Genomic DNA, 21,893 nt, shown 5'->3' on the forward strand with positions numbered 1-21,893 from the left:
TAAAGCCATTTTAAAAAGTGAAAAATAGTTTGAGAAGTCTGAAAAATAATTTTAGAATTCCATTAATGAAAATTTTATTCAAAGGACACAAAAGTATTTCCCCAAAAATAAAATTTTCATCAAGAAATTTCTAAAAAATTTCAGGACAAATTTATTGATCCTTAAAGCCAAGTGTTTTTCTCTTCAAACGCATCCTTTTAATCCTACCAATAACTTTCTCGATTTGAAATACGTTGGTCATATCATATTCATTTAAAATATTCAGTGTCAAATATCAATATCAACATCAAGTTAAAAATTTCGCAATTTAAAGTAAAATTTTTGATGATATTTTAAAAAAATTTGACTAAATACACCGAATAAATATGTATATAACCTTAACTATTTATAACAAATAGAAAGAGATGGCTTTATATATTACTTCATCCTATATGCAAAAAGTTCGATATCGAAAAGCAAAAACAGGAAATCATGCTGTAATAGCCAAATTTCGAATTTACTAGATGATTTCATACACAAAATACCATCCATACCTGTGACAGAGATATGCGAACTGAAAGAGAGAGAGACAGAGACCAATAAATTGAAGCATTTCGTATATATATGTAGATGTTTTTAAAAATAACCACAGACATTAGAAAGAGTGAGCGATACATATATATATATACATATATATCTAAGTATCTATGTATGCCAAAATAAAAGACCCAAGGCATGCGGTAGTTGGCCACGTTTGAACGAAAGACGAGGAAAGCAGCCAAAAAGCTCATCAAAATACCGATACACATACACATATATATAAATATATACATATATATATGTATGCAGACGAGTTTCGAAATTAGTTTCGGGAATCGAGAATCATTTCTAAAATAAAGCATTCGCTTGAAAAGTTCGCGTCGTTTCACAACGTGTAGACACGTAAATGTGCGATCGAGCAATCAAAGTGTTTTAGAACAATTTTTCGAACCAATATTTTATGCATCATTTTTTTGTGCTGCTAAAGTGAGTGATGAAAAGTTAATAAAAATGTGAATGAAATATGACAGAAAGTGATTGAATCGGTTGAGCGGTTAAACCGGTTCGACCTTATGTAATCGAAAGAAAAAAAAAAAATCAAATTTTCATTCGAAATAAAAGCAGAAAAATTAAATTACGTAATAATAGCAACGCCCCACATAGGCCGACATACGTATATACGCAATTTTCTAGCTCATTCACATGCGATCTCTCTCTCTCTCTATATACGTATTGAAATATATATATATGTGGGATCAGGGATCTATATTTAGGCGACAACCCACACAGTCGCACACACACACCTACATACACTTGTTGTCTGTTTACAACAACAATACAAAGGCCTAATTAACTGCTCAAAGGTGTAAAGAAAAAGAATGAAAATTAAATCCTAAATATCCGGTTACGGCATTTTTCGAAAATCAATGGGAAAATATGTTCATATTTGGAAAGAAACACACACAAACACCCACACATTTATCTACATAAATATAGAATAGATATATACATATGTATATGTATATGTGTGCCATATGTCTGCTGCCAAAAATGGGTCATAAGCATAAAAATTTGAAGAAGAAAAAAACGATAACTCGACTTAATTTTTATATATATTTTTTTCTATTCTATTTTACAGGGAAGTTTTGGGCTCACGACGCGATTGATAGAAAAATTTTAAAAGTCCCAAATATTTAAACACATTTCTCGAGTTTTTAAGTTTAAAAGCGAAATTTAATCAAGATGCCGAAGCCAATCGCAAGTCAGGAGGATGAAGATCCCACCCCTTACTTGTTCGTGTCTTTGGAACAAAGACGTATCGATCAATCGAAACCCTATGACTCGAAGAAGAACTGCTGGGTGCCCGATGAGAAGGAGGGTTATCTCCTTGGTGAGATCAAGGCCACCAAGGGTGATATCGTCTCCGTTGGCTTGCCTGGTGGAGAGGTAATGATATAAAGTACCAAAACAAAAAAAAAAAACATGAGAAAATGAGAAAAAAAAACAATACGCGTTTAAAACAATTTTGTAAATCATAATGAAGACAATGAAAGTTTTTGTTCAAAAATTTTTCTTTATATTTGGTACTACAACTATAAATGAAAATCTTTGTATAAATGTTCAAATACTCATTATGATATATCACATACAAATCCTACATGCCTACCTCATCCTACCTGCCATATATAGGTAAAAGATTTCAAATCCGAGAAGGTGGAAAAAGTGAATCCACCAAAATTCGAAAAAATTGAAGATATGGCCGACATGACTGTCTTGAACACACCCTGTGTCCTGCACAATTTGCGTCAACGTTATTATGCTAAGCTTATCTATGTAAGTTTATATTTACTAGAATATCACTAATTTTTCTTTTTTTCGCGGGGTCGCGTTCTCTTTTTTTTTTCTCTTTTACTCCTAACATTAAATTGGGTTCTTGGGGTTATGACCGAAAATCACGATTGGTGAAATTATTATGGGTTAAAAATGTGGGTGTGACTGTAATAAATAGACAAGAGACTTCAAGAAAGATCAGCTCCAGCAAGTGAACCCTCCAAAATACGAAAAAGCCGAGGATATGTCTAACTTGACATACCTTAACGATGCCTCTGTGCTCCATAACTTGAGACAGAGATACTACAACAAGCTCATCTATGTAAGTAATTGTCATACCGGTATGACAATCTAAATACGCGTTCTATGTTACATATCATCCCAAACGAAATTCCTAAGCTTTTGTTTAAAATCATACAAAAAAACCACACAAAATTGAAATTATGAACCAAAAAAAAAAAAAAACCTCAAACTATTCCAAAGCTTCAGTTGAAACTAATGCAATATTTTTTCAAGTAGTAAACTAATATCAAATCTTTTAGAAAACTCTCATGGAAAATCAAAGAACATACATTATCTCACATTGCTGAAAGAAAAGATTTGAAAGATGAAAGTCTACGATATCTTTTCAACTTCTCACTAACCACTTAAGCTAATATCATTTGTAGAATTTGCATTAATATTTAGCTTTTACTAAATAAAACGAATCAAAACCGAGTTTTTGTCGTCCCAGTCAAGATGAACTTTACGCTGGAGTCAAAAATATATATGAAAAGTGGTTCAAAACACTACACACAACCACACACACACCACACACCAACACACCCACCCGCCAATACACACAACACACAAAAACACTCGAAAACCCACCAAAAATGGAAATTGAGCTGAACAAATCCTACAAATATCATCATGTACCCACACACTGTTCTTATTCCCCAAAATGTAGTTGTTAGTAGAAAGCAAAAAACCAAAAAAACTGGTAGACCCAACAGACTGGTTACTAAAAACATACGTTTTATCCTCTATCCTTCTATCTAGATGGGTTTGGAAATTTACTCTTAAAAAAAGGGCTTTAGAGTAGCAGCATTGTTACCTACTGAATGACAATGCTCTCTCAAAGTTGCCTAAATACGTTGTAGAGTAAATGGAAAAACCCAACACAAATTTTGACTAATCCCTTTTCCGAATCAATCTAACCGAAAATATTGAAAAATTACATTTTATTAATATATATTTGTATTATCATACTTTTCATATTTCGACAACGTAGACCTACTCAGGTCTTTTCTGCGTTGCCATCAATCCTTACAAGCGCTACCCTGTGTATACCAACCGTTGCGCTAAGATGTACCGTGGCAAGCGCCGTAATGAAGTGCCACCCCATATTTTCGCCATCTCTGATGGTGCCTACGTGGACATGTTGACCAATCACGTTAATCAATCTATGTTGATTACCGGTGAGTCTGGTGCCGGTAAGACTGAGAACACCAAGAAGGTAATTGCTTACTTCGCCACCGTTGGTGCATCGACCAAGAAGGATGAGTCACAGAAGAACAAGGGTTCCCTGGAAGATCAGGTTGTGCAAACTAACCCTGTGCTTGAGGCTTTCGGTAACGCTAAGACCGTGCGTAACGATAACTCTTCCCGTTTCGTAAGTACTTAAAAAAAAAAAAACGAAATCAAATATCAAATTAAATGAACTTCTCTCTTACTCTCTCTCTCTCTCTCTCTAATATAGGGTAAATTCATCCGTATTCACTTCGGTCCCACTGGTAAACTGGCTGGTGCTGATATTGAGACTTGTAAGTTTCACTTGAAATCAACTTGGAAAGGGGAAAAGAAACTCTAACCATATACTTATTTGTCTCTCCCTTACAGATCTGTTGGAGAAGGCTCGTGTCATCTCTCAGCAATCTCTGGAGCGTTCTTACCACATTTTCTACCAGATCATGTCTGGCTCCGTGGCCGGTGTGAAAGGTATACAAAAATCAAACAAAAACACATATTCACAGCAACAACAACAACACATACATATATCCATCCAAAAATCGAATCAATACTATTTTGTTTTTTAGGATAATGTGTTTAGGTTCAATTTATATATCAAACCAACAACATTCACACACACCCACAAACACTTAATCTTGATACAAATTCTATATATTATCTTACTATATCCGTGTAGACATTTGTCTGTTGACCGATAACATCTACGATTACCACATTGTATCCCAGGGCAAGGTTACTGTGCCCAGTATCGATGATGCTGAGGAATTCTCCCTCACAGATGTAATTGTCCCAAAACTCTCTATCTAATAACCCAAAAGCCAAAAAAAAGTTTTTTTTATTTATTAACTCTTGCTAAGTAATTCGTAGGCCAACAAAAAAAAAAACACACCGAATTCAATATTGTGCTTAGCTCTATGATTATCCCAAACCCTATCAACAAACATCCCAAAGAACGGATGGTTTGGTTTACGTAGAAGGCTTTACCTATCTATCGATTCCTTTTAATAATCATCAAACAAATATTTAACTAATCCATTCCATATCATGTACCATATCCTTTTGATAAAGAAACATTTATTATAACCAAAAACTTCCTTTTACCTTTTTCCATATATGCCAAAAATATCTTCCTACACATCATATACATATGCAAAAAAACCCACACACACACACAACTTCTACGAAATCGTCAAATGTTGGGATATTAGATTACTGTCTTCTATCGAACAACATTTACGATTATCGTATTGTATCGCAAGGCAAAACGACTATACCTAGTGTTAACGATGCTGAAGAATGGGTCCTAGTGGATGTAAGGCCATACAGAACATGGTTACTTAACATGCCTAACTACCTATTGTATAAAAAAAAAGCAAAAGAAATCCAAACATAATTCAATGTTTTAACTCAACTCAATCAATGCTTTTTGATCTATGATTATTGAGCAAAAGTATAACTTTAAAATTTTCCCTCAATACCAATTTTCGATACCAAAAACAAAAACTTTTGCCCATAACGATAATAAATTACTTTATGTTGTGTGTCCTTTCATGTCGTCCCAAAAAAGAAAACAAAACTAAACTAAACTAAAGCCTAATGCCTTTAAGCCAAATGCCAAATTTCATAACACTAAACACTTAATTCTTAAACCTTAACAACCAATTTGATTAGTCTTAGTTAGAAAAGTTAGTTAATAATTATTAGGGTCACAACACATAGAATACATACACATACATATATAATATATACACTATTTGAAACTATGTATGTTAACTTTGAGTAAATAGAAACTTTAACTATTAATCCATCAATAGAGATGGTATTTCTAACGCAACATATTGGTGATTATCCTGGCATATGTCAGGGTAAGACAAGGATACCCGGTGTCAACGATGGTGAAGAATTTGAATTAACTGATGTAAGTGATGAGAGCAAGCGACTGATTGATTTCCCGACATAAAAAAAACTCCCCCGTAAAAGTTGTTGAAGTTGAAGTAAAAAAAAAACTATTGTAATATATTTTCTATAAATATTTATTACTCTCACTCTTTCTCTCTCTCTTTCTCTATGTATCTTGTTGTAGCTCTTCACAAAACATCTTTTTGTATATATATTTGATAACTTTTCCAAATGTTATTCCGGAATTATCTATCTCTCTCTCTATCTCTCTCACTTTCTCTATCTAAGTCCTTTTATTTCTTGCAATATAACTCCCTTGCACTATTCCTGGCTGGGAGCAGGTGGTTTGACCTCAGCTTACATTTGATTTTCAACATTCGCTTAATTTGACACCGGGTTTCAATTGTAGTTAACTCAAAGGTTAAGCCCGCTCCTGGTTAAACACAATCTCAAGATTTTGCACACACACACACAAACTCAAAACACACAGAACACGGCACACACAACAACAGTACACTTCAATAAACTTTCTCCTGTCCTGCCACCAAGAAAAATACACACACACACAGACACTCTCCCCACATAGTCTTAGAGTCTTTCTCTCGTTTTGTTGTTTTGTTTCAAAACCTTCTCTCCGACTTCAATGTAGACATGTGCTTCCTCTCTGATAACATTTACGACTACTATAACGTATCCCAGGGTAAAGTTACTGTACCCAACATGGATGATGGTGAGGAATTCCAGCTTGCAGATGTAAGTGCCGCAACCATACAAAAAAAAAAAACAAAAACCAAAAACAAAAAAAAAAAAAAACCAACACACACACTGAAGATGATGATTTTGGTCTGACAAAAACCAAAAACCAAAAACAAAAACCGACAAAACATTTGTGTGTTTTTATATATTTTTCTTTCACCTTCTCTCTGTGTGTTACTTGGAATGCTACGAATGAGGAATGACGGAAATCCTTGCATCTAAAAAACAAAAATATATACGACGATCAATTCTTTTATGTTTGCCTTGGAATGTGTATGCCTCTAAATTTTAGAACCCTTGACCACCAAACAAAACAAAAAAAAACAAAATAAGAAGATATTTGTGATAATTTGTAACGAAAAAAAAGCGTTAAACCGCTGTTAAGCGTACAAATTCATATGATAGTCCTTCTTTATGATCCCCCCTATTAGAGATAAATACGTATGTATGTATAAAATACTGTATAGACCGTTCTTAAACAGGCCTCTCAACAGACTCTGAGTGCCTTTTTGTCTTAGGTTCAGCACGAGAACTTCATTTCCCCACAAAATCCCCAAACCACCAAAAAACAACCTTTCTCTTTCATAGTCTAAGAGTCTTGTTTTAGTATATAAGGCCATATTTATATATATATATATATATTTACATATATGTATATATACAACCGGCAATCCATATCACCAAGCTATCTATTGATTCCGGAATACTTAAGCCACCTGTATTTGGTAATATCCGAAGTGAAAATCCTGTAGTTTTTCTTTAGGTCTAACTAATCTTCTGCATGTTTGCATGACAAAAAAATTAAACTCTAATTTAATAAACAGCTTAAAAAAATGCAAATAACCATAATGAGAAACGATTTGATCAAAATTCGTTAAATTAATATATGATATTTTTATTTACTCCAAAAAAAATTATAGCAAGCCTTCGACATCTTGGGCTTCACCAAGCAAGAGAAGGAGGATGTGTACAGAATCACCGCCGCTGTCATGCACATGGGTGGCATGAAGTTCAAGCAACGTGGTCGCGAGGAGCAGGCTGAACAGGATGGTGAAGAGGAGGGTGGTCGTGTATCGAAATTGTTCGGTTGCGATACCGCTGAGTTGTACAAGAACTTGTTGAAGCCCCGCATCAAGGTCGGTAACGAGTTCGTCACCCAGGGTCGTAACGTCCAACAGGTCACCAACTCGATCGGTGCCCTCTGCAAGGGTGTGTTCGATCGTCTCTTCAAATGGCTGGTCAAGAAGTGTAACGAGACTCTGGATACTCAGCAGAAGCGTCAGCATTTCATTGGTGTGCTGGATATTGCTGGTTTTGAAATCTTCGATGTGAGTATGGCACGAGCATTTGGGCACTTGTGCGTTTGCTTACCGAATCGTTAATATTCCTCCAAACGGGGGACATTTATCGATTTGGCTAGCAGCAAAACACTGGGAATGTAGCTCATTTAGATATGGGTAAGCCCAAAATAAGAAATGATTGGCTTTCAAAAGCGAAATAGTGATCCTAAACGGAACAAATTAGTCTTGCATAAAATTTATTGAAAATTTGACGAGAATCACGAGAAACAAAATTTTTACAATTTCAATTGGCATTATCCAACTTAGAATTATCTACATCTGAGTGATCAATATTCCACGGTGGCACACACCCAAAAAAACAACACTAACATTTGGTCTTTTTATCTCTCTCAGTTAGTTTGTCAGGGGTTTTCAATTCATTTGAATTTTAAAAGCAAATATGTGTTTTATTTTTAATTGATATTTAGTACAACGGCTTTGAACAATTGTGTATTAATTTCACCAATGAGAAATTGCAACAGTTCTTTAACCATACCATGTTCGTTCTGGAGCAAGAAGAATACAAACGTGAAGGTATCGATTGGGCCTTCATTGATTTCGGTATGGATTTGTTGGCCTGTATCGATTTGATTGAAAAGGTTCGTGAAGAGCATTCACCCAATGGTCCTTTGTTTTCGAAAAATGTCCATGTCAATCCAATTTTAAATTATTGTGCACCAGATCAGAAATATATATTTCTATCTTCCTGTTTTATGTTTGTCACGTATTTGCAAATTCTCAAGCCTCGAGGGGGGTTAAAATGAACAGTGAAACTCACAGGTAAACAAATTTAGGTCAATATAATAACAATGCACTGAATGTCACTTGTATGAAACCAACGTTAAACCAAAATCCTATTATTCCCTCCACACAAAAAAATATATGTACATGTGTATATACCAAATATAGTACAACGGTTTCGAGCAACTGTGTATTAACTTCACCAACGAGAAGTTGCAACAATTCTTCAACCATCACATGTTCGTTTTGGAGCAAGAAGAATACAAGCGTGAAGGCATTGATTGGGCCTTCATTGATTTCGGTATGGACTTGTTGGCCTGTATCGATTTGATTGAAAAGGTTCGTCGTCGAGAGCAACATGAAGCTGTTACTTCTATTTTATATGCCTTTCGTTCCTATACTTAATTGTATCAACTGGTTAAATCATCTAGAACTGATGACCCCAGATATTTATTATTGTTGCAGTCATGCGGAAGAGTGTTGACCCACCCAAAATAAACAAAAAATGTAACTAACCCATCGAAAAGAAATGAAACCATCCAATTAACAAAACCCGCCTATATCTTACTATATACATGTTTATATTGTTCCTACGAATCTAGTACAACGGTTTCGAACAATTATGCATCAATTTCACTAACGAAAAACTGCAACAATTCTTCAATCATCACATGTTCGTTTTGGAACAAGAAGAATATCAACGTGAGGGCATCGAATGGACCTTCATTGATTTTGGCATGGATCTGCAATTGTGTATTGATTTGATCGAAAAGGTATAAATATCTTCAACAAAAACAGATAGCCAACTGACCAACATGATAATACACAATTGCAACAAAAAATCGGAAGAAAAAACAACAAAATCTATATTTTAATTGCACTAAACTGCACCCAAAATAATATAATCGTAATAATAATCATAATAATCTCAATAATAATAACTAAATTTTTAACCTAGTTATGTAAGAACGCCAGAAAAAAGTAGCTAATGCCAACTAACTGATGGGTAAGTTTTATGTACTAAAATTAATAATGAATGAAAACAATTTTTTTCTAGTTTTTAGACGTATTCTGCGTTATGTGGCTTTTGTCTAGTTACCATAAAAGCATATCTAATATGCAAGCTTGTTACTTAAATGTGAATTCCTAAATGATGGCCAAAATGAAAACTAACTTTATATATTTTACATTATCTATTTGTTTGAATCGTATAGCCTATGGGTATCTTGTCCATCCTGGAAGAAGAGTCTATGTTCCCCAAGGCCACCGATCAGACCTTCTCGGAGAAGCTGACCAACACCCATTTGGGTAAATCAGCTCCATTCCAGAAGCCCAAGCCACCAAAGCCCGGCCAGCAGGCTGCCCACTTTGCCATTGGCCATTATGCTGGTGTTGTCGCCTATAACATCACCGGTTGGTTGGAGAAGAACAAGGATCCTTTGAACGACACTGTTGTCGATCAGTTCAAGAAGTCGCAGAACAAGCTGCTTATCGAAATCTTCGCTGATCATGCTGGTCAGTCTGGTGGCGGTGAACAGGCTAAGGGCGGTCGTGGCAAGAAGGGCGGTGGCTTCGCTACTGTCTCATCGGCCTACAAGGAGCAGTTGAACAGCTTGATGACCACTCTGCGTTCCACACAGCCTCACTTCGTCCGTTGCATCATTCCCAACGAAATGAAGCAGCCTGGTCTTGTTGATGCTCACTTGGTTATGCACCAGCTGACATGTAACGGTGTGCTTGAAGGTATCCGTATTTGCCGTAAAGGTTTCCCCAACAGAATGGTCTACCCCGATTTCAAGATGCGGTAAGTATTATAGATATATAGCTTATATCTTTTACATCTCTTAACATTCAATATACAATATACAATACAATATACATAGTATAAGAAGCATAGAGGAAACATAGCTGCGAAATTTGAAAATTTTTCGAAATTCTTACTCATTCAACTGTTCTGTTTTCTCTGTGTTCTAGTTTAGTTATAGAAAAACTTTTTTTTTTTTTTTTTTTGAGTTTAGCACAGAAAGACTGTATATATACACTCAGAGGGATTTTCTTTTCGATCTCTATATTTAAAATGCTTACTTACATAATAATTAACTACTCCTAGTTACATGATTTTGGCCCCGGCTATTATGGCCGCTGAAAAGGTGTTCAAGAATGCGGCCGCCAAATGTTTGGAAGCTGTTGGACTGGAACCCGATATGTATCGCATTGGTCACACTAAGGCACGCAAAAATTCCAAAAAAAAACAAAAAGTTCCCAAGATTTAGTTTTGAGTTCGTTAAGCGAATGCTCCATAAGATATTCCAATTGTATCACTTAGTGTACCACCCTTCGCCCTTCTGTACAACCACCAAACCACCCCGAACGCCCTCCAAAAAATGCGAGTCCTTGTCTATATATGTATATCCATTTATCTCTTTCTATATATGTATATGTATCAACGAATTTGTTTTTATGTGTATGTATGTGAAATTTTTTGTACAGGTACCAAATTTTGAACCCACGCGGCATTAAGGATCTCGATGATCCCAAGAAAGCCTCGAAGGTTTTGATTGAATCCACCGAGCTGAATGACGATCTTTATCGTCTGGGTCATACCAAGGCAAATAGATTATTATTTCTATGCTTATAAATTTGGCTATTTCAAATTCGAAATTTACACTTTTACTCAAAAACAGAAGAGAGGATGGCTCTCAAAAAAAAAAAAAACATTTTATTTCTTTTTGTATTCTCACTTTGTGTAGTCAATAATCAAACAATTATTATATACTTCTTGTTCCGGTGCTGGATAAAACGCCGAAAACGACGTAAGCACTTGTGAGCCCACACACACACGAGCACACGAACACATATACACAACTGCATACAGGAAAACACTTTGTTTCGAGTGGAAAACATAAATAATATATTTTAAATATGAAATCAAACCTTACAGCTATCAGATTCTCAATCCAGCCGGCATTACTGGCGTTGACGATCCTAAGAAATGTGGCAGTATTCTTTTGGAATCCACCGCATTGGATCCCGATATGTATCGTATTGGACACACAAAGGCACATATTGATATATTCCAATTATGAATTGAAGTTTTTTTTTTTTTCTTTATCCAATTCCATGCATTTTGCGTACCCAAAACCAAAAGTAGTTTTTGATCTCTCTATCTTTCTCTATATCTATCTCCCAACAAATATAAAAATTACACTTGACGAATACCACACAAACTGGCATTCAGTTACAGAATTACAACTCAACAAATACATACAACAAAACTATATATATCTATATCACTCGATCTTGATCTTTTCCACTCGTATGTGAAACTAGCCTAGCTGAAAGGCTTTACGAGTTTTCTTGGTTTTCCCAGGCGCCCCTTTGGTTAACAAATCAGAACTAAAACCTTAGCATAGGGGTGCTTTTATCGAAATGTTATTTGATTTTGGAAATGAAAAAATCCCAAAACCCCTTAGCCCTTCCCAAGCCATGATATACATATCTATACTATATACACACATACATATATATACACACAAACATACACCTACCCCTACACCCAATCCAGCCTATTTGGAGCATGGGTTTTTCAATTACTATTTACTTTTTTTTAAGAATGGAAGTAGTTCGAATTATTTGTTAGATCACATGAATATGTAAATAACCCTAGATGAATAAGTTAGAGTATACTAATCCGGAAAAAAAAATTGGAACAAGAGCACAAAACCTTTTTTTTTGTCGATAAAACTGTAGTTTATCATTATTATACATCCTACATCCTATATGTTCAACTCGTACTACAACAACTACAACAACAAACAACATGTAGCTACCAAATCCTGAACCCCAAGGGTATCAAGGGTCTTGATGATCCCAAGAAATGCACGAAGATCCTTATCGAATCGACCGAATTGAACGATGATCAATACCGTTTGGGTAACACAAAGGTGCACGAACAAACCATACTATACTATATACTATATAAATATACTTCAAAACACACACTTCGTCGTTTATGGCTCCAAAATACAGATGTCCAGACATAAAACTCTTACAAGCACACACATATGCAACCCACAAACCCCTCTCCAGCAACCTACCAACCCCCACACAAGCCACAACCTAAGCAAAAAGACTTAGAGTGGTCACAAAATCAAATGAAAACACTTTACAAAAAAGTAGTAAACCCCTCAAGCACCCACCTCAAATAAAAAACCCTATTGAATTGGTATCTATTGAATAAATATAATAAAATGTAGTAGTAACTTACTTAGACGTAACTCTACTATATACTAACACCCACCAAAAACTGAAAATGAAAACAACAAAACAAAAATTTATCTAACTAACCTACATTAAACCCTTATACCATATACAGCTACAAAATCATGTGCCCCAAGCAATTGCAGGGCGTTGACAAAGACAAAAAGGCCACTGATATAATCATTAAGTTTATTGATTTGCCCGAAGATCAATACCGTTTGGGTAACACAAAGGTATATGGAGAGACAATATACTTTACACACACCGTGCACACGCTCACACACACACACACACACACGAATTTCACACCTCACATTTCGCTCACCTACACTTGATGTTGCTTATGGCCTTTCTCTCGAAGAGGTCTTGGCCAATACAAATCTCTTGTTAACCCAAATCCTGATGTTAATAGGTTTTAGTACAAAGCTTTTTGTCAAAGATTTTGGTTAAGAAAGAAATTTCGGTTAAGCCTTGTTACAGATGAAATATCACTTTTGCTTACTTGGCTAGTTTTTAAGGCCTATATGTTGCATCTGAATGTCTTAATCCCACATATATGAATTATCTCATATTTACTAATTTTACTAGATATAATTCTTCTGTCTTGTGTTTTGTGTAATGTTTCCACTTGGTTTAATGTTTTTGTGTGTTCTCTGTTACCTGTATGTATCCATCCTACTCTATCTATCCCAGTTCAACCTGTCGAAAAGTGTTTTTGAAGAAATGCTTAAGCAAAAAAAAAAAAAAGAGAAGAAAAAAAATTCGCTTAGTGCACGCAAAAATATCTTTTAGCCAATATACCAGAAAACTAACCTATTATATTTTCTATCCCTCCCCCTCACAAAAAAAAACCTTAAACACAACTTGTAAAATAAATAGGTGTTCTTCCGTGCCGGTGTCCTGGGTCAGATGGAAGAGTTCCGTGATGAGCGTTTGGGCAAGATTATGTCCTGGATGCAAGCCTGGGCTCGTGGTTACTTGTCCCGCAAGGGCTTCAAGAAGCTGCAAGAACAGCGTGTTGCCCTCAAGGTTGTCCAACGCAACTTGCGCAAATACTTGCAATTGCGTACCTGGCCATGGTACAAACTGTGGCAGAAGGTCAAGCCTTTGCTCAACGTCAGCCGTATTGAGGATGAAATTGCCGTGAGTATTTACATATATCTGACAAGAGAAAAAAATTCTAAGATGATCAGCTAGGTCATCTTTGTGTATATTTATGGTCGACTATTGTTTCATACTGAACTTGCTTGAGGCACTTAGCACTTGTGGTTAGCAATCAAGGGGGAAAAAATAAAAATCATTTAATTGGATGAATTTCGGGCAGCTGCATTTCGTTTTATGCAAAATGGCCAAAAAATTCTTGCGCCTTAATTAAGCGCAAAACATAATACCTCAACATTGACATGGACACACCCTGAAAGAGAAGCTAAATGCAACCCACGCATATTGTATATGACTAGGCCCATAACTTAGCAAAGAGATTACACACCAGCTGCCTCTCACTCACTCACTCAGTCACCCACTCATTCACTCATTACGAAAATGATTTTTGAATTTAAATTCGTATCGAATCAATTGCGATATATGTTTGTCCAAAAATAGATGCTGTCATAATCTAGCACCTTGTTTCTTATTTCGGTATGGCTGTTTACTCGATTTAGAATCGAGTGGAAATATTTACAATTCACTGGAAACATTTTGCATATGTTGTGCCTCTCCTACCATGGCTAGGTACATGCCACATCTATCATATAACTTGCCCGGCTTCACGCGCTATTTTTGAAAAAAAAAGAAAAGAAAATAAAATACACGAACGAGCTAGAAGAATCGACCTAAGGGAATGGAAGGGGAGATGGGCACAATTAGTTTGCCAATTAGCTTGCTAATTAAATAATAAAAAAACGAAAGCAGTCATCGGGCGCCATTGGGTAGCTTAACCATTGGGTGGCACCGAAAGGTCGGGGGGGAATTTGTTGAGATGGTTATACTACACCTGCTGCCATTCCGAAGGCCCGCAAAAAAAAAAAAAACTATCCGAGGAAGAGGCAATTACACATGCCACACAACGCCGCAGCTGCCCAGAAAAAATATTCACAAATTCAAATTCGATGAATAAATATGAGTGAGTGAGTGTGCGTGTATGTGTATGTGTTCGGTTTTGGGCATTATGTGGGGCGTTGCTAATTTTATTGGGCAAATATTCAGTGCAATAGCCACACACAGTTCCAGTCGCGGTGCGCACCCAAACGAATTAACAACGAACTAAACAAATTCAAGGAAAACATACTCAGTGTACCTTTTGATAACTAGTGTTAAATAAGGAGCGTTTTTAATCATTAATTAATATAAAATTCAAATTACAAAATGGCCGATGAAAAGAAATCGAAAAAAACGAAAAAATCTAGTGAAGCAACCACACCTAGTGCTACGGAAGAACCGACAGCAGCACCAGCAGCAGCAGTAGATCCAGCACCTTCTGCGGAAGTTGCTGCTAGTGAATCTAATGCACCTGCTGCTGATGTTGCCGACGCTCCGTTGCCAGCTCAGCAATCAGTTGAACCTAGTGTCGATGACACAAAATCTGCATTTTCTAATCCCATCAACAATTCAAACGACTTACAGCGTCTGGAGGAAAAGGCAAAGAAGGCTGAGGAATTGCATGCCGCTGAAGTGAAAGTACGCAAGGAGTTGGAGGCTCTGAATGCCAAATTGTTGGCTGAGAAGACCGCCCTTTTGGACTCTCTGTCCGGCGAGAAGGGTCAGTTGCAGGACTTCCAGGAGCGCAACGCTAAGTTGACCGCCCAGAAGAACGACCTCGAGAACCAGCTGCGCGTAAGTATTCGTCGTAAATTGAAATAGATTGCAATCAGGCATAACAATTGCTCTCGGTTGCTATTTTTGTGCTATTTGCGCATTTGGCTATAATTAGATTAGCCCGAAAAAATTAATCATCTTTTCTTCCGTTTCGTTTTTCGCCTCTTGCCACTCTATAGGACATCCAAGAGCGCCTGACTCAGGAGGAAGATGCCCGCAACCAACTGTTCCAACAGAAGAAGAAGGCCGATCAGGAGATCTCTGGCTTGAAGAAGGATATCGAAGATCTGGAATTGAACATCCAGAAGGCCGAGCAAGATAAGGCCACCAAGGATCACCAGATCCGCAACTTGAACGACGAGATCGCCCACCAGGATGAGCTCATCAACAAGTTGAACAAGGAGAAGAAAATGCAGGGTGAGACCAACCAGAAGACTGGTGAGGAACTCCAGTCCGCTGAGGACAAGATTAACCACTTGAACAAGGTTAAGGCCAAGCTCGAACAGACCCTTGATGAACTCGAGGACTCTCTGGAGCGTGAGAAGAAGGTGCGCGGCGATGTTGAGAAGTCTAAGCGCAAGGTTGAGGGTGACCTTAAGTTGACTCAGGAGGCTGTCGCTGATCTTGAGCGCAACAAGAAGGAGTTGGAACAGACCATCCAACGCAAGGACAAGGAATTGTCTTCCATCACTGCCAAGCTCGAGGATGAGCAAGTTGTTGTTGGCAAGCACCAGCGCCAGATCAAGGAACTGCAAGCCCGCATCGAAGAGCTCGAGGAAGAGGTTGAGGCTGAGCGTCAAGCCCGCGCCAAGGCCGAGAAACAGCGTGCCGATTTGGCCCGCGAATTGGAGGAATTGGGCGAGCGTCTGGAAGAGGCTGGCGGTGCCACCTCTGCCCAGATTGAGCTCAACAAGAAGCGTGAGGCTGAGCTCAGCAAATTGCGTCGTGATCTTGAGGAAGCCAACATCCAGCATGAGTCTACCCTCGCCAACCTGCGCAAGAAGCACAACGATGCTGTTGCTGAGATGGCCGAGCAAGTTGATCAGCTCAACAAGCTGAAGGCTAAGTAAGTAGATCGGGCGGGCTGGATATCTTGGCTGAATTTCGCTAGCTTTTTTCACAGGTTGCCGGGAAATGTTATTAACGAGAGACATGGGTTAATTATGCCAAAATGCTTATATTTATTTCTATATATAGGGCTGAACATGATCGTCAGACTTGCCACAACGAGTTGAATCAGACTCGCACTGCTTGCGATCAATTGGGTCGCGATAAGGTAATATGTCGGTCATATGCCCCGTCGCTCTGGGAACGATTTCTCTAAGCGAGTTCAGCGGGCATATGTACCACACATATACACCAACAACACCAAAAAAACCTACACTGAACTTTATACAAAACGTACGCATGTTTAACTTGTACTTGTACTACGTCTAACCTTAAAAAAAAAAAAAAAAAAAAAAAGCAACAAAATATAGGAAAGGTGTCTCTCGTCCAGGAACGTCTCAAACAAAAATCATCTACCGCTACTCGCTTCTCGCTCTCTCGCTGTCTTTCTTATGTTTTTCCCCATACCCAGAAAAGTGTAACCCACCTCTAACCACCATGTACACACTCTCTCTATGTTTTAATCTCAGGGCTGAGAAGGAGAAGAACGAGTACTACGGCCAATTGAACGAACTGCGTGCCGGTGTTGACCACATTACCAACGAGAAGGTACTATCAGATGTTTACTATGATTTATCCTTAGAGATGCTGCTGTAAATTATTAAAGCTGTCGTGTAAAAAAATCCTCGCTTCCCTAAGTTACTAACGTTGCACACACATATGTACAAAGTTCTTACACCACAAAAACCACTGTTTTCCGATATCTATTCGTGTGAGGTGATCTAATATTTTGCTGTTCTCCTTATTTGTATAGGCTGCCCAAGAAAAGATTGCCAAGCAGTTGCAGCACACCCTCAACGAAGTCCAATCCAAATTGGATGAGACCAACCGCACTCTGAACGACTTCGATGCCAGCAAGAAGAAGTTGTCCATTGAGAACTCCGATCTGTTGCGCCAGCTGGAGGAAGCCGAATCCCAGGTTTCGCAGTTGTCCAAGATCAAGATCTCCCTGACCACCCAGTTGGAAGATACCAAGCGTCTGGCTGATGAGGAGTCCCGCGAGCGTGCCACTTTGTTGGGCAAGTTCCGCAACTTGGAGCACGACCTGGACAACCTGCGCGAACAGGTTGAGGAAGAGGCTGAGGGTAAGGCCGATTTGCAGCGTCAATTGAGCAAGGCTAACGCCGAAGCCCAGGTCTGGCGTAGCAAGTACGAATCGGACGGTGTTGCCCGTTCCGAGGAGTTGGAGGAAGCCAAGAGGAAGTTGCAGGCCCGTTTGGCTGAGGCTGAAGAGACCATTGAGTCCCTCAACCAGAAGTGCATTGGCCTGGAGAAGACCAAGCAGCGCCTGTCCACCGAAGTGGAGGATCTGCAATTGGAAGTGGACCGTGCCAACGCCATTGCCAACGCCGCCGAGAAGAAGCAGAAGGCATTCGACAAGATCATTGGCGAATGGAAACTCAAGGTCGATGATTTGGCTGCTGAGTTGGATGCTTCCCAGAAGGAGTGCCGCAACTACTCCACTGAATTGTTCCGTCTCAAGGGTGCCTATGAGGAGGGACAGGAGCAGCTGGAGGCTGTGCGTCGTGAGAACAAGAACTTGGCTGATGAAGTCAAGGACCTGCTCGACCAGATCGGTGAGGGTGGCCGCAACATCCATGAAATCGAGAAGGCTCGCAAGCGTCTTGAAGCCGAAAAGGATGAACTCCAGGCTGCTTTGGAAGAGGCTGAGGCCGCTCTTGAGCAGGAGGAGAACAAGGTTCTGCGCGCTCAATTGGAACTGTCCCAAGTGCGCCAGGAAATCGATCGCCGTATCCAGGAGAAGGAAGAGGAATTCGAGAACACCCGCAAGAACCACCAGCGCGCTCTCGATTCCATGCAGGCCTCCCTCGAAGCCGAAGCCAAGGGCAAGGCTGAGGCCCTGCGCATGAAGAAGAAGTTGGAAGCCGACATCAACGAATTGGAGATTGCTCTGGATCATGCCAACAAGGTAAGCGAAATCATCTAAATTACTCTATCTTGAATCGAGATCTTACATCATTATCCAATTTATATTATAGGCTAACGCCGAGGCCCAGAAGAACATTAAGCGCTACCAACAGCAGCTGAAGGACATCCAGACCGCTCTGGAGGAAGAACAGCGTGCCCGCGACGATGCCCGTGAACAGTTGGGCATCTCTGAGCGTCGTGCCAATGCTCTGCAGAACGAACTCGAGGAGTCCCGCACTCTGTTGGAGCAAGCCGACCGTGGCCGTCGCCAAGCCGAACAGGAATTGGCCGATGCCCACGAGCAGTTGAACGAAGTTTCTGCCCAGAACGCTTCCATCTCCGCTGCCAAGAGGAAATTGGAGTCTGAGCTCCAGACCCTCCACTCCGACTTGGATGAGCTCCTGAACGAAGCCAAGAACTCCGAAGAGAAGGCCAAGAAGGCTATGGTTGATGCCGCCCGCCTGGCTGATGAGCTCCGTGCCGAGCAGGATCATGCCCAGACCCAGGAGAAATTGAGAAAGGCCCTGGAACAGCAAATCAAGGAATTGCAAGTCCGTCTGGATGAGGCTGAGGCCAACGCCCTTAAGGGTGGCAAGAAGGCTATTCAGAAGTTGGAGCAACGCGTCCGCGAATTGGAGAACGAATTGGACGGTGAGCAGCGCCGTCATGCTGATGCCCAGAAGAACCTGCGCAAGTCCGAGCGTCGCGTCAAGGAATTGAGCTTCCAGTCTGAGGAGGACCGCAAGAACCACGAGCGCATGCAAGATCTGGTCGACAAACTGCAACAGAAGATCAAGACATACAAGAGGCAGATTGAGGAAGCCGAGGAAATCGCTGCCCTCAACTTGGCCAAATTCCGCAAGGCCCAGCAGGAGCTCGAGGAAGCCGAGGAGCGTGCCGATCTGGCTGAGCAGGCAATTAGCAAATTCCGTGCCAAGGGACGTGCCGGTTCGGTTGGACGTGGTGCTAGCCCAGCGGTAAGTTCCATTCCCTAAAATACGAACTATACTTACTCTAATTCGAAAATCAGGGAAAAAGAAAAATTATATTTATGCTTGGATTCCGAAAGGTTTTCTTATTTTCTTTTATTCTGATTTTTTATCCCCCCAATCGATTCCAATCCCAAATTCAAACACGAATGCTTTAAGCAATCATTTTGCTTACACCAATCCGATAAAAACTGAATCAGTTCATATATAAAATATATATATATATATTATTTTTCCCTTTCATATTGCGCCTGCGCCACTTCTCACCTCTACAATATATTGAAATCGATCAAAAAACAGATTTAAATGAATCAATCAATTTTCAAATCAAAAAATTAAAACCAAAAAAAAAAAAAACATTTTTGAATAATGAGAGAACAAAACATGCAAAGAGAATTATAGCTTATAAGAATTATTATACTATCATAATAATATAATATAAAATAATAATATACATATAACCATCAAACGACATTCGAAAAAAACACACATCTAGAAAACTGAAATGGGAAAAGAAACATACAGAAAAAACCGGAATGAAAAAGTATATATACATATATAATACAATACGAAATCGAAACATATGGAATATCATCGATACCTGGTACCAAAAATGCGTTCATTTTTGCAAAAAAAAAGCTTTGCTTTCTCTACCAAAATCAACCATTATATATTATATACTTTCGCTATATGAAACAAAAATATCATATCCTACTATATATACTACAGCCGACAGCGTCAAAGGGTGGCCGCAAAAGGCGCGCTGCTGGAGCTGGAGTAAGATTTTAACAGTTAAAACACAAGATAAATGCCAAAAAAAAAAAAAAAATGTAAAGAATACCAAAGTATAACTCATCTAGAAATCTTTTGAAACATTTGTAAGTGGATATATTGGTACGAGACTGTACTTTTGTTGTACTAGTTGTTCTTGTCGTTTGTTCGAATATTTGCCATTTCCCTCCAAAAGCACACATCAAACTGAAAAAAAGTACAGTCACAAGTCAAAGATCATAGTCAATTCTCATGCTCGTTCTCGCTCTCTTTCTCTCTCAACTCGCTACTTCATTTACATGTAACGTTTCGTCTACTCTCGTTCATTTCCGGTACTCGTCGTTTTTCCCCCTTTACTCGTACTCGTTACAAAATGTACGTTCTTTTCCGTTTATACCCTGTTTCTTTTTTTTTTTTTGCAAAGAGCTCAAGACAATGCTCAAATTGTGTTGTTTTTAGTTGATATGTTTTATTCCCCCCTTCTTTTTTTGTAAGCAGACGTCAGATAATCCACAGCATGTAATTTATTTTATTTTAATTTATTAAATAATCTTATTAATATTTCTTATCTTCTCTCTCTCTCTTTGTTTATTTAGCCCCGTGCGACGTCAGTTAGGCCACAATTCGACGGTTTGGCTTTCCCACCCAGATTCGACCTTGCTCCTGAAAACGAATTCTAAATGCCATTTCAACAATTTTTTATTTTAAACAATTTTTTAATTTAAATATTGATATTTCATAATGCTTATGTTTATGATTTTAATTTAATTTCTTAATTTTTAAAACAACAACAACTACAAAAAAAAAAAACAACAACAACAAAGAAGAAAAGGAAAAATAAAACTATATAACAAATATACATATATATGAAATAATCGAGAAAACAAAAAGAAAAAAACAGAACAAAAAACAATCAACATCGTTCAAGAAGACGGGAGGCAAAAAATGCACTTAAAATGGCAATGATCGAACCACAGATCGTGAGATCATATCGAAAAAACTAAAGACAAAAGGTGAAATGGAGCATAAGTAACTTTTTTGTCCCTAGGGCAATAGAAATATTCACTTTGGATCTTAACTCCAGCGTTACCCGGGTATTTGTATTTATATTTTTTATACAAAAAAACACACAAAAAAAAAAAATCCAAAACCAAAAAGAAAACCATAAATGCATTCAACAACAACAACAAAAGAGGCCCCGTCAAACCAACCAAAGAAACTAATAATAATCATAGAAAGTTCGTTCGGGTTTCGTTCATTCGTTTGGAGTTGATCATCCATCAGTTGATAATGTTGCCATACACAAAACAAAAGCAAAACTAGGTAAAATCTATATTATATGTATAACACACAGGGTTCTTATGTT

The 21,893-nt window shown here is 38.3% G+C and overlaps 1 protein-coding gene across 42 annotated transcripts; it reads left to right on the forward strand.

Moving 5' to 3' along the window:
- Window positions 1-874: 874 nt before the first annotated feature.
- Mhc (myosin heavy chain) lies at window positions 875-21,882 on the forward strand. Of its 42 annotated transcripts, none has more exons than XR_011031819.1 (19): window positions 883-1,005; window positions 1,658-1,965; window positions 2,528-2,671; window positions 3,623-4,003; window positions 4,091-4,154; window positions 4,231-4,329; window positions 6,410-6,513; window positions 7,437-7,844; window positions 8,766-8,936; window positions 9,812-10,401; window positions 11,539-11,656; window positions 13,737-14,000; window positions 15,480-15,689; window positions 15,851-16,737; window positions 16,869-16,947; window positions 17,593-18,768; window positions 18,839-19,744; window positions 20,486-20,634; window positions 21,124-21,882. XR_011031819.1 is itself a non-coding variant. In XM_068284955.1 (18 exons), the coding sequence occupies exons 2-18, from the start codon at window positions 1,762-1,764 to the stop codon at window positions 21,205-21,207; spliced, it is 5,889 nt and encodes a 1,962-aa protein (XP_068141056.1). In that variant the 5' UTR covers window positions 880-1,005; window positions 1,658-1,761; the 3' UTR covers window positions 21,208-21,882. The 42 variants fall into 42 exon arrangements, 38 of the variants coding, with proteins under 38 accessions (XP_068141059.1, XP_068141058.1, XP_068141056.1 ...); XR_011031817.1 differs by lacking the exons at window positions 6,410-6,513; window positions 11,539-11,656; window positions 16,869-16,947 and adding exons at window positions 4,538-4,641; window positions 12,424-12,541; window positions 17,309-17,387 and having other exon boundaries at window positions 884-1,005; XR_011031818.1 differs by lacking the exons at window positions 6,410-6,513; window positions 11,539-11,656; window positions 16,869-16,947 and adding exons at window positions 4,538-4,641; window positions 12,973-13,090; window positions 17,309-17,387 and having other exon boundaries at window positions 884-1,005.
- Window positions 21,883-21,893: the final 11 nt, after the last annotated feature.

The sequence above is a fragment of the Drosophila tropicalis genome, unplaced genomic scaffold, assembly GCF_018151085.1.
Source record: "Drosophila tropicalis isolate 14030-0801.00 unplaced genomic scaffold, ASM1815108v1 contig_393, whole genome shotgun sequence".
In the NCBI taxonomy this organism is placed as follows: domain Eukaryota; kingdom Metazoa; phylum Arthropoda; class Insecta; order Diptera; family Drosophilidae; genus Drosophila; species Drosophila tropicalis.